This window comes from Osmia lignaria, chromosome 7, assembly GCF_051020975.1.
Source record: "Osmia lignaria lignaria isolate PbOS001 chromosome 7, iyOsmLign1, whole genome shotgun sequence".
In the NCBI taxonomy this organism is placed as follows: domain Eukaryota; kingdom Metazoa; phylum Arthropoda; class Insecta; order Hymenoptera; family Megachilidae; genus Osmia; species Osmia lignaria.
Genome location: NC_135038.1, coordinates 2549180 through 2562304, shown reverse-complemented (window position 1 = coordinate 2562304; position 13125 = coordinate 2549180). Strand labels below are relative to the sequence as shown.

At 48.3% G+C, this 13125-nt stretch overlaps 1 protein-coding gene and 1 long non-coding RNA gene across 2 annotated transcripts; one reads left to right on the top strand and one right to left on the bottom strand.

Annotated features, from left to right (window-relative positions):
• Positions 1 to 8872: 8872 nt before the first annotated feature.
• Positions 8873 to 10793, top strand: LOC117609718 (uncharacterized). The gene is made up of 4 exons (XR_013062390.1): positions 8873 to 9089; positions 9162 to 9301; positions 9391 to 9718; positions 9789 to 10793. It is a non-coding gene; the product is annotated as an uncharacterized LOC117609718 (long non-coding RNA).
• Positions 9629 to 12158, bottom strand: LOC143305457 (uncharacterized). The gene is made up of 3 exons (XM_076689153.1): positions 11144 to 12158; positions 9861 to 10811; positions 9629 to 9690 (listed from the first exon to the last, which is right to left on the bottom strand). Exons 1-3 carry the CDS (start codon positions 12156 to 12158, stop codon positions 9629 to 9631), a joined length of 2028 nt encoding a protein of 675 aa, XP_076545268.1.
• Positions 12159 to 13125: the final 967 nt, after the last annotated feature.

The following is a 13125-nucleotide window of genomic DNA, read 5'->3' as shown; positions in this document are numbered from 1 at the left end:
TATCGCACACAACGTTCGCTTTGGCGCTATAAGCGCGCATGGATCGAGTAATGACGTTATCAAAACATCATAACTTGTGCTCACAAATGCTTATTCCATTCAGGTAGGGCAGCGAAAGCGTAAGCGCTAACAAACGCCTTCTGTCCAAAAGGAACGCTGTAATAGCAACTTATAACCATAAAGATGGCGTCCAATACAAAAAAGATACTTAAACATTTTCTTTTGTAAAGAAAATATTACTATATATACCTAAAATGCTCTTTAAATTGTTTGTTACTGTAATTTTCAAAATTTCTTCTACAAAATTTTTTAATCGAGGTACTGGTTTAGGTTTAGGGCGAGCCAGAAATATACATATTTCTTCTAACTTTTCATTAGAAAAGTTTCGATATTTTTCATCTTCAAGCAAATCCAATAAAATTAATGCTTGCGCAAATATTTTACAGATTAATTTTTTCTTCTCTTCCATTTTCGCTTACAACAGCCAAAGCGAATGATTGTACTTTTTTCATGTGAGCGCTCATAAACCAAAGGAAACGGTTGAAAATAGCGCTCATGAGCATGAGCGGTTACAGCGCATGAGCGCCCAAAGCCCGAATGTTGGCCCTGAGCTGGACACTTGACAGACAATAGAAAGAGCATGAACACCGCGCAGCTGTTTTGTTTACATTTACTGACTCGTCTCGTTGGACGGACTTATAGAAAGAAACAGCCCCCCCCCCCTGCCGCAAGTTTGGCAACCCCCGCGCCGAGGGCTCCATTCATAGGTTATTAGATCCATGACTTTCACATATGTACCGATGAAGTCGATTCAATTTCATGTACATACATCAGAAATGTTCCCAACTTCTGATGCAATCGTTACAATTACAGATGTTATCGACCGTATTTATAACGTTTCGTATTTTTTCTTACGATTTATTAATTACCAAGTGCGCTATACCGCAATCAAACGGTTATTGGCAGCATCGTTTATTCTGGTATTTTTAATTTTGCGCCGTCTCCGAAAAGGTTGAAATGTATTTCGTATACTATTTAATGAGTAAATAGATTTTATTAATAGCTGTTGGGTATTTGTATAAATGAAATAGAAATTGTTTCATACTTTTTAGTGCATTTTGTTGTAGAAATGAAGTATAAGTTATTTTACATTTTTTAGCGCATTTTGAAGTCGGTTGTATTTTTTGTTAAAAATTATTTTATTTCACACTTTTTAGTGGAACGAGCAGTACTTGTAGGATGCCGTAAGGAGGTTTACCGTTCTTATTGGTTAATTGCAATAACGACAGTTATTAACGATAACAAGTATTATACATTTTTGCAAAGAGGATCATTGTGGAAATATCTCCTACTAACATCCTCTGTCGCGGCTTCGCCCGCGTATCATATGCGTAGAATTTGAATTTATTGAAAAGTGATATTATAGAACTTCGGAATATATAACATTTTTTGTTGTTTTTTTTTCATTTGGTAGTAAAAGTAATTGGTTTTTGGAATTACCCGTTTTCGAAATTCCGACATATAATTGTCCGTGTGAAAAACAATCTGAGCGTAAGTTGAGTCCTATATATTTAAATGTCTGCCCGATTTACTGTTATGGCAAATGAATTGCAGACGTTTAAAGAGGAATGGTAAGTCGGTGGGAATCATAGTTATACAATATATAAGGGTGATCTCGCCTGCTGCAGGTCCTTACAGCGACAAAAATTTCGAAGACAAAATTAAATGTAGTCACTTGTTTTCGCCGGCGCAAGACATGTAGTAATAAAATTTTTAAGATGAAAATAAACGATTCATCGGTCGATACGGACTAGTATATATCATGCAAACTTTGCGAGTTCTCTTTTCGGTAGATACGAACGCGCAGCCACCTGGCGATTGCGAGCGGTAGTTAGGGAGTAGCGGGCATAGGTTTATTGTTAGAGCAGGCCTGGCCAACGCGCGGCCCGCCATGTTAAATTGTGCGGTCCGCCAGGTGATTTTACATTTCTATTGAAATTTTTATTTCTCGTTGTATGTATACAAAAAATATTAAATAAATGAAAATTTTCATGTGTTACTGCTATAATGCGCAAGTACGCCTACGAACTCCAATTCTATATTTGATATCCACGAACGTCAAATATTACTGAAAGAATCTGTTTCGTTAGGCAACCATCGGTAACGTTCATCTGTCATTTGAATGCAGTTATGAACCAATTCTTTTGTCTCCGTGAACAGTGAATTGGGAGTTCTCGGAACCAACACTTCGTTATTCGTTGTTGCGTGAACACCAAAAAGCCACTACGTACACGCTCGGATCTGTTTTATTACATTTTTTAAAAGCATGTTTACCTAAAGTGCGGCCCGATGTAACGTTATGCATCATCAAAGTGGCCCGTGAAACCATTTGAGTTGGCCAGGCCTGGCATAGAGCGCTGAGCGCTTAATACATTCTTTTGTATTTTTATGCGGACGGAATGTCATTCTTATTAAAATAATATAGGGGTATACTTCCGAAAGGCCCCCCTCACCCCAGAACAACCAAACTTCGGATTTATAGTAATTGAGGGACGAGAAATCGAATGAGCCAATTTTCAGAACTGGCAAATAAACCGTTCTCGAGATATACAGGGTATTCTAAAAATGTAGGACCCCTCTATTATCTCGATAAGAACGCATTTCCACGGAAAATGACTAAAACAAAAGTTGTAGGGGTCGTAAAGTATTATCTTGTAGTGACCTTGGACTTAACCTTGCAAGTTAGGGTTAGGGTTAGGTTAGGTTAGGTTAGGTTAGGTTTAGGTGCGGGAGGGGGCCTCACGTGGCGCTTGCGCGGCCACCGCCAGACGGGCGAGGCACCGCCAGAGCCGACGGTCGAGCAGGAGTGGAGGCACCAGGCCCGGCAAAATGCCCTGGACCGGTGGCGCCGCGAGCTCATCCAGAGCGGCGCAGCCGGCCAGCGAGCGGTCGGGGCGGTCCTGCCGGTTATCAACGAATGGCGGGACCGCGGCTTCGGAAGGGTCACCTACCGGACCACGCAGGTACTCACCGGGCACGGCTGCTTCGGTGACTACCTGTGCCGGATAGGTCGCGAGGCGACGCCGATATGCCACCACTGCGGGGCGGAGCGGGACTCCGCGCAGCACACACTGCTGCATTGCCCAGTGTTTGCGCGGGCCCGTCACGCCCTGGAGTGCGAGGTGGGCCCTGATCTCTCGCCGGAGGCGGTAGTGAGAGCCATGCTTTCCGGCGAGGATCAGTGGCGGGCGGTGACCTCATTCTGTGAGGAGGTCATCGCCCTTAAGGAGGACGCGCCGTCGGGGTAGGCCTCCCGACGGCGCCAACAGCAGATGAGGCGGACGGGGCGGTGGGCCGTGAAGCTATTACATACCAGGCCCACCGCCCCCACCGATAGAAGAGGATGGGGGAGCATCGGCTCCCCCGAAGAGGACTAGGGGGAGGCGCCAGCCTTCCCCAGAAGAGGAGGAGACGGGGAGAGGGATTTGCCCTCTCCCCATCAAAGGATATGGCGGCCCCGCACGCACGGTGCGGGGCCGCCGGGCCGCAGGCGGCCGGGGCTGGGGCCCCGGTCGTCATTGCACGCGGCCCGAGGAGTAGCCGGCGTCGGGTGTGACCCCCGACGTCGGCGGAGTTGGCACGTATGGGGGAGGGTCAAAGGTCAGACCCTCCTCGAGATGGGGCGCAGTCGCGCCAAGGGCGGGGGGGTCCCGGGGCCCTCCCTGCAGCCCAGTCCAGGTCACCGTGGAGGTTTTAGTGGGTAGAAATCCCACACTACCTCCTGCCCCTCCCCAGGGACTCCTGTGTCTTAGGAAGATTTTCTCCACGTATAAAAAAAAAGAATAAAAATAAAAAAAAAAAGGGTTTAGGTTAGACGTAAGGCGCCTGGTGGGTGTAGTCGCTAACCCGCTCAGGGTAGCTTTTTCGTCCCTAATTCAACATTCCTTACGCCGACAACGGGTCAGGTGTTGGGTTTTCCTTACCGGAGGACAATAATTGGCACGCCCGTAAAGATAATACTTTACGACTCCCACGACTTTTGTTTTAGTCATTTTCCGCGGAAATGCGTTCTTATCGAGATAAAAGGGGGGTCCCACACTTTTAGAATACCCTGTATATCTCGAGAACGGTTTATTTGCCAGTTCTGAAAATGGTCTCATTCGATTTCTCGTCCCTCAATTACTATAAATTCGAAGTTTGGTTGTCCTGGGGTAGGGGGCCTTTCGGAAGTTTCCCCTATTAATAATAAAAAGTTACATAAATTTTTGCAAATGTGATCATCGTGGAAAGATCTACGAAATGTGAAATGTTTTATCGCAATCGGTGCATTCTTTGCAGAGTAGCGCTAAAAAATAGGATTTTGCAATAACAATAGTTATTATAGATATACGTATACTGATTTTCGGTTGACGCGATATGTGTATAGAAACAGTAGAAAATCAGCGACTGCCACTGATCTATTCAACTGGATACGGCATGACGCTCTACGCCTGCGATTTTTCAAATTCGCCATGTTTGAGAATTGACCACTTCTCCCCCTGGCGAAAGGCACCAAACTAATCTGTTCCACACACTGCAATGTCTACTGTATTATATTATATACAATATATATTTTTTATTAATTAATTAATTCAGTTTACAAATACAAACTTGCACGTATCTGAAGAATATGCACAAAACATACAAAGAAATACAACTAAAAGTATATGTAGATAAAATAATACACAAATACAATATGTAAGTTACTTATTAAGTGGTTTCGTTCAAAAATTAAATTTTACATTCAGTTACATAAGTTTAATATTCGGACACTGCAGATACATGACAATCGAAAACGATGGCGATTTTGAGAAATCGCAGAGTACGGCTATGCTGAGACGTCGTATACCGTATCCAGTTATACAGATCAGTGGCGACTGCATGCTGACCCATACATCGCCAGAGACACGTAGGCATATGTAGAATTCAATGTAGGAGTAACAATAGGTTTTCACGAATATCTCGGAAACTAAAGCTTTCCGTTAATTATGCATAATGAAAAAGTTGTTCAGAATCATGCACCTGACAACATATTAAAGGGTCATTGAAATCATCCAATGTTGAGATTAGAAACTTCCTGTTTTTTACAATAATAATCATTAGAAAAAATGAAAAATGTTTTTTTACAGGACCAATCGGGAAACATACTCTACATATTGGTCCATCCATCCCGAAGTACTAACAATCAGTGAACAAACAGAAAAAAAAACACAAAAAACATATATACTGATCGAATTGAGTAACCTCCTCCTTTTTCGAAGTCGGTTAAAAACTGAACCTAACTTACAGATACACGTTTCCCAACACCTTCTCTTAACACGTTGACTACCATATCGCCCATATTTGGACGACGTTTAAATTTTCATTATCTATATCATTAAAGATTTGTTACTTGCTTAATTACAGATACTTTTGTTAGATATTGAAATATGGAAATTAGAAGTGTAAAGCAGAAATGGTTAAATCAATTCACTCACAAATTATTGGTGAAGAGCAGTAAGTAAGTACGAATACTAAGTCAGTACAAAGTACATCAGTAGCTTGCAATACTTCTGACCTTCGGCAAAGAACATCTGATCTACGAATCCGCAAGACTGCCACCTTACATGCTGCCATAACAACAAAAAGGATGTTGGTGCAACAGTAAGCGCAATACTGGGATCAGTATTTCCATTAGTCTCGTAACTTCGAAATAGCCTCAGCTGATGCTAATTACACAGCTACTCACGCTTATAAGCGTCAGTAGCCCAGAAGTAACCAATACTCATGCTGTTCAGCCAGTTGAAACAACGCGATTTTCCTTTGAACCTCGTCAACTTTGTTTGTCGTAAGCCAAACCCCTGAGAACATTAAGAAAAACTTGGCTAAAATAATCAAAAGGTCATTGTACATCCTGTTGTCCATGATGGTCCTTAAACAACTGATTTCTTAACTCCCCACATAGAACGCCGTACCCGGATAGACTTTTTAAGGCGTCATCAGCAGGTATACTGACATGACATGGCAATAATTTAGTAGGGACTTTGATTAACACCACAAACGGCATTTCTCTTGCTATTAGCACCTGAGAACATAGAACGGCGGATTACAAGTCCACAAACAGTTATATACAGGGTGTCCCAAAAAGAGTGTTAGTCCTTTAAGGGTGTTTGATCGTTTTCGCCCCTTAACCGGGAAAGGGGTTAGAGAACGGTTTCGGACGCAATTTTTTGCCGGTGCGCGACCTTGCCGAAGCGATGACTTCCAATTTGCAGAACGCGTCTATACGAAAAAGGTGCGAATTGTGACTACGAAGGATCTTTGATTCGGAGAATTGTATGTGAATAAAGTTTAATCAAAAGAAAAGTTTAACAGTTCTTGTTATCCGAAGCAGGTTGTTCGATTTCCGAAGAACTGGTACGCTAAGCCGTGTACGAAGAAGCATATTCGCAAGTATGCGGCGGCATATTTATATTATGGTTCCCTCGTCCCCGCCGTCGCCCGCCGGTCTAGCAGCCCAGTCGGCTCGCTACGTCGGCCAACGGAGCGAGTGAGATGGCTGGAGGCCGGCGGAACGAACAGCAGAGACGAAGGAAGCGATCTAGTTTCTAAAAGTTTCTAGTGTAATCGTTCGACGCTCGAACATACCGCCCGCCTTCTTTGGATGGCAAAGAAGCACGCATGCATCAAACAAATCTATCCATAAAGCTAACCTTAATGCGAACAGTAAAGTTACGTGCATCAAACCGTTGGACACAGTGCTAGGTGCATAAAAATAAAAGGACTTACAACTAACATAATACAAAGGTAAGTAATTACACTACAATAAAGTAATTATACTAAAGAACATAATAAGCAACCACGAAATTTAAAGGTACAAAGAAGAGATATAAGTGATTGAATCAATTACGGCGGTAAACCGCCCGCCATGACCTATATAAGTTTTCCAACGCGTGAAACGGAAAATTACGTGGAAGCGGATGAAGTGACGTCAGCAGAGGGCACCGGGAGGGGGCACAACTTGACTATTGGTCTGGTGACGGAACCGCTAGTAGTTCTCAAGGTGGCTACTCTCACTCGTCCATCTGGCCCTGGATGGCCCTAGTGTCCCCAGCTTCAGGTTTTCCTTCTGCTGACGCCACTTGGGAAGTTGCTGAAGGTGTTGCAGATATTCCCGCCTCCACCTGTGCCAAAAGTGAGAACGTAATGCAGATATTTGTCGCCAGCGCGAAATAAGAGAAATATCACGCGATTCGGATTTTGGATCCGGAACGATACAAATGGGTTCACCGATTAAAAAGTGTCCGGGTGTTAATGCCGACAGGTCCGAGGGGTCGTCGGAAAGTGGATGTAGCGGTCGTGAATTTACGCAAGCTTCCACCTGGCACAGAAGCGTCGTCATCTCCTCGAAGGTAAGTGTGGCGTTTTCGACGATTCTTCGTAAGTGATGATTGACCGTTCCAACTCCTGCCTCCCATAGGCCCCCGAAGTGCGGAGCATACGGAGGGATGAAGCTCCAATCCGTGCCTTCGGGTGCCAACGAAGCTGCGGCGTCTAGGTAGAAGGCGGAGGCGCCGCGGAACATGTTGCGCAACTCCCGGTCCGCTCCGTGGAAGACGGTCCCATTATCGCTCAACATCGTGGCGCAGCGGCCTCGGCGGCTGATGAACCTGCGAAAAGCGGCTAGGAATGAGGCAGCGGTAAGGTCTGAGACAGCTTCCAGATGAATCGCGCGAGTACTAAGGCAAATGAACAGCGCCATATATCCCTTGTAGGATTTGTGTCCTCTTCCTGGTGATGTTCGCAGCTTCACCGGTCCTGCATAGTCCACCCCCGTAGAAAGGAAGGGTCGCCGAGAAGTGATGCGCTCGAGCGGTAAGGGGCCCATCAACTGCGTGGTCGGCCTTCCACTGTAGCGAGCACATTTTACGCACCCCTTAATGACGTCTCGCACTAGAGAGCGGCCATGGATGATCCAGTAGCGTCGCGCCAGCAGGCTCCTGGTGAGTTGCGGTCCTCCGTGTAAAGTACGGAGATGGGCATCTCGCACCAAAAGAGTAGCCAACGGATTTTTCTTCCCGATTATGTAAGGGTGCCTCTCGTTGTAGGGAAGAGAGGCTTGGTCGAGGCGGCCTCCGATGCGTAGCAGCCCTTGGTCATCCAAGAAGGGCCTCAAGGCGATGAGGGTCGAGGATCGCCGTACCTCTTTGTGCTGCCGGAGCTGGTCGACCTCTGTGTGAAAGTTGGACTTCTGAGCTAGGCCGATAGCGATCCGTAGAGCAGTGTCTCGCTCCGAAGCCCGGATAAACCCGGTTTCGGTGGTCAGCTTCCTGGTAAGTCGATGAAATCTAAAGCAGAGAGCAATCACGGCAGTTAGGCGTGTCAAGCTTGAAAACCTTGATAAGAGGTCGTTCTCCTCGTTTTCTTTTGCTAGGTAGATTTGTACTCGGCCCCGCTCCAAGTCCGCCTCCTCGACCTTTCCTAGTGGTGATGCAGGCCACAGATCTGGGGGTCGATGAGCCAGGAGGGTCCCCTCCACCAAAGCTGCGACGACAAGAGCTCCGACGGCGTTATCTCTCTTGTTGCCAAGTCCGCAGGGTTGTGTTTGGTTACCACGTGTCTCCAATTTTGAGGCGGAACATTGGACTGCACGGTGGCTACTCTGTGGGCAACAAACGGCTTCCAGGTTGAGGCATGCCCTCGGATCCAGTGGAGGGTAACGCTGGAGTCCGTCCAAGCCGTGATGGTTGCTGGTACGTTCAATCCTTTTTGTACTTCCGCAATTAATTTGGAAAGTAGCACCGCGCCGCATAATTCCAGACGTGGTATGCTAACTGCTTTGACCGGTGCGACCTTGGTTTTTGCCACAAGCGGTGTGGCCACGCTGGCTTCTCCCCTGGACACTCGCAGGTAGACGACGGCTGCATAGGCTCGCTGGGAGGCGTCGCAGAACCCGTGCAGATCCAGTTGCGCCGTGTCTGCTGAGTAGTTCGTCCAGCGAGGAATGGCCAAAGCGTCGAGTTGGCTCAGCGTCTTCCGGAAGGTTTTCCATGCGGAAAGCAGTTGCTCAGGTAAGTCCTCATCCCATTCTGCGCCAATTATTCAGAGGTCCTGCATGAGAATCTTTGCGAAAATTAAAACAGGGGCCGCCCATCCCAAGGGGTCGAAGAGACTGGCTTCTTCCGAGAGGATACGCCTTTTAGTGTATCGCGTGGGCTCGTTGAGGGGTGGAAGGACACGCAAGGAGAAGGTGTCCGTGGTTGGCCTCCAGACGACTCCCAAGGTACTGACTCCAGTGTGGTCCTGGAACACGCAGGCTTGACCTTCTTCCGCTTCCTGCAAGCTCGGCTTATTCGATGCCCATTTACTCAGATCGAAGCCTCCCGATTGCAGGATGGAGATGACCTGTCGTCGTAATTCCAGAGCTGCTTCCTCGTCGTCAGCTCCGGCAAGGATGTCATCCACATACGAATGCCGACGAATTGCGACCGCTCCCAGCGGGAAACGCTCCTCCTCGTCTGCAGCAAGTTGGACCAACACCCGCAGCGCAAGGAAGGGCGCGCAGGCTGTGCCATAGGTGACGGTCTTTAGCCTGAAGTCCTGTACAGGTTCATCGGGTCTGGAGCGCCAAAGTATCCTGCTCCAGTCCGCGTCCGCCGGGTCTACTCGAATCTGCCGAAACATTTTAACAATATCCGAGGTAAATACTACTCGAAATAGGCGCCATCGTGTTAGAATCATCCAGAGGTCTGACTGCAGTTTCGGTCCAGGCAGCAGACAGTCGTTGAGAGAGGATCCCGTGGCGGTGCGAAAGGAGGCATTGAAGACGACCCTGATTTTGCCGGTAGGGTCGTATCGCTTCGCCACAGCATGGTGCGGTAGATAGTAGGCTGGATCCTGAACCGCAGATTCCGGTACCGCCTCCATGTGACCCAAGGCTGCGTACTCGTCCATGAACTGCGAGTACTTGTCTCGCCAGGCTTCGTTGGACGCCAACTTGCGCTCACAGCTAAGCAGCAGCTTTAGCGCCGTCGATCTGCTGGGCTTCAGGGCGAGGCTTGGATCCAATTTGAAAGGTAGGTGCACCGAGTAGCGGCCTGTTTCGTCCCGATAGTGCGTCTCTCGAAAGTGCCGCTCACATTCTCGGTCCTCCGGTGATAACGGGGGCTGTTCGTGTAGCTCTTCGAGCTCCCAAAAGCGTCGAAGCAGCCTATTCGTTGAGTCGTCCGTTTGGCAATGAAGACTGTGGACGACTGCCTTGCTGCTAGTTCTTTTGGCATCGGAGACAGGGCCCATCAACACCCACCCAAGAGGCATGCGCCGCGCCGTTGGGGTACCAATCGGTCCAACCCTCGACTCGTCCTGTAACAAAACTCCACAAATATCAGCTCCTAGGATCAAGTCAACACGAGAGGGTACTCCATATTCAGGATCGGCAAGAATCACTCCTTGAAGGTGCGGCCAAGACTGTGGTTGCACTGCTCGAGCGGGCAGCAACGCAGTCAGTTTCCGCAGCACCAACGCACGAACCGACAAATGAAAGCTGGGGTCCAGACGAGAGCGTAAAGAAAGAGAAACCTCGCTTTTCGCCAGTCCACTCTCATTCTCCTGTACTCCTGAGATGGCGACGCTGACCGCCCGCCGTGGCAAACGGAGTGCTTGTACTACCCAACCAGATACCAGCGACGTGTCCGAACCGGTGTCTAGCAAGGCTCTGACTTCGAGGTGTTCCCCTGATGGTGCCTCTACCCTCACCTTGGCCGTTGCTAAGAGTGCGGCGGGTCGAGTGGTAGCTGAACAGGCCCTTCGCCTCCTTAGGCAGCCACGTTTTTTTCTTCTGTGTCGGAAGAAGCCGCTGGCGGTGGAGATGTTGAAGCCTCTCCTTTGGTCGTGGGTGTACTCTTTGCGGGACTCGCCATCGCATCATGGAAGAGCGTGTGGTGCTTGTTGACGCACGCTAAGCAGACTTGGCTTGACGAGCACTTGGTTGAGTCATAGCCAACAGTCAAGCAATTAAAACACGCCTGTAGTTGTTGAGCTCGCTCCTTCCGGCGCCGTGGTGGGAGCGCCTTTAGCTTAGAACAATAAGCAAAGTTATGATTTCCTGCACACGAGGGGCACTTACGAGGGGCGGGACTCTTGGCCGATGCAGCTAAGACTGCGACATTAGTCCGTTTTACAGGCGCCTCCTTTTTTGTTTTAGCCAGAGCATCTTTGGTTGTTGCGGGATGCAACACGGGGTCGGCCGCCTGAGCAGCATCCAACGCTTGGATGCGATTTTCCATGAAAAGAGAAAGCTGTCGGAACGACGGGATGTCGCGACTATCAGCTAGAGAGGTTTCCCAGGCCAGGTGGGTGGTTTTGTCCAATTTTTGGCTTAAGAAATAAACAAACCACTCATCCCATTGAGGTACCGGTTTGTTTAGCGCCGTGTACGCCCTAATCGATTGTCTGAATGTATCTAACAGCCTTTTCAATTCCGCGGCAGACTGCTGTTGCGCGGGAGAGCAGGAAAGAAGAGCTTGGTGGTGCGAGAAAGACAGAAAACGCAAATTCCCGTACCGCTGCTCCAGATCCTCCCAGGCTCCTTGGTATCCAGCATCGGTGATTGGCGTATTTTGGATGACCTCCGCCGCTTCCCCGGTCAAGGCCGTCTTCAGGTACAGAAATTTCTGTACATCTGGAAGGTTGGGAACGCTGTGAACGAGGCTCCGGAAAAGATCTCGAAAACTCTCCCACTGCAGGGGGTATCCTGAGAAGGTAGGTAATTGTATCTCTGGCAATTGCGGCATTGCCGGCGGGTCTGGAGGCGCTTGTACTCCACGCGAGGGGCCCGCCTTCGCGAGGTCCTCTTGGTACTGCGCCATCTGAGCCGCGACCTGAAGATAAGCTTCTTCGATGGTAGAAAAGTGGTCTTGGTCTACGTAAGCACTGCCCTCGGCTTCTCTGAATCGCAACAGTTGACGATGACCATTTAAAAACGCATCCCAATATCGCTCAAGGAGACCTCTACGCTGTTCCAAAACTGCCCGCGTAACTTTTTCCCTACCCAATTTACAAAGGTTGGTCCAAAACCGTTGGATCCAACATCCGAGTTCCTCCTGTTCCCGTAAAATATCCACGTATTCAGTCGAAGGCATCGTAATTCTTTCCTTTTTCAGATCAGGGCGTTTCCGAAAACCGTTAGAAGCAACGACTGTTCATTCGAAGTTCAAGACGTTCCGAAGCGTTTACAAACACAGGCTCGACCTCAGGAGACAACGCCCAAGCGGGTGACGTCACGGCAGGACCGTTACGGCAAGAGAAATGATTTAAATAAAGAATGAGACTTATCTTTCTCTTTTTGACTCCCTTTTCCGATGCCTGCTTGATTTGTTCGTGGAGTCCGGTCTTGAGGCGGCGAGTCAATCCTCCCGCGTTGGAATCCAGCCACAATTTCCCAGGATTCGTCACTGGTGTGGGAGAGTCCCGGTGTGTTCGTCAGAGGTCCCGGGGCCCTCCCTATAGCCCCAGTGCAGGCCACCGTGGAGGTTTTAGCGGGTAAAAATCCCGCACTACCTCCCGCCCCTCCCCAGGGGGGCGGGGGGTGTCTTTAGAAGATTTCCTCCACGTAAAAAAAAAAAAAAAAAAAAAAAAAAAGGATTCGTCACTGGCACCACTCACTCGCGACGTGGAAGAACGTTCGTTGACCGCACCATCCGGCTCGAAGGACCAATGTTTGATCGTGTTCGCCCCTTAACCGGGAAAGGGGTTAGAGAACGGTTTCGGACGCAATTTTTTGCCGGTGCGCGACCTTGCCGAAGCGATGACTTCCAATTTGCAGAACGCGTCTATACGAAAAAGGTGCGAATTGTGACTACGAAGGATCTTTGATTCGGAGAATTGTATGTGAATAAAGTTTAATCAAAAGAAAAGTTTAACAGTTCTTGTTATCCGAAGCAGGTTGTTCGATTTCCGAAGAACTGGTACGCTAAGCCGTGTACGAAGAAGCATATTCGCAAGTATGCGGCGGCATATTTATATTATGGTTCCCTCGTCCCCGCCGTCGCCCGCCGGTCTAGCAGCCCAGTCGGCTCGCCACGTCGGCCAACGGAGCGAGTGAGATGG

Bases quoted from the DNA above. Each gene is read 5' to 3' on its own strand.
- LOC143305457 (XM_076689153.1), bottom strand. From the start codon at position 12,158: ATGCCTTCGACTGAATACGTGGATATTTTACGGGAACAGGAGGAACTC. The intron at 10,812-11,143 runs GTAAGTGCCCCT...GGGCCTGTTCAG, and splicing joins GGCCAAGAGTCCCGCCCCTC to CTACCACTCGACCCGCCGCA. The intron at 9,691-9,860 runs GCAAAATCAGGG...ATGTTTCGGCAG, and splicing joins GAAGCGATACGACCCTACCG to ATTCGAGTAGACCCGGCGGA.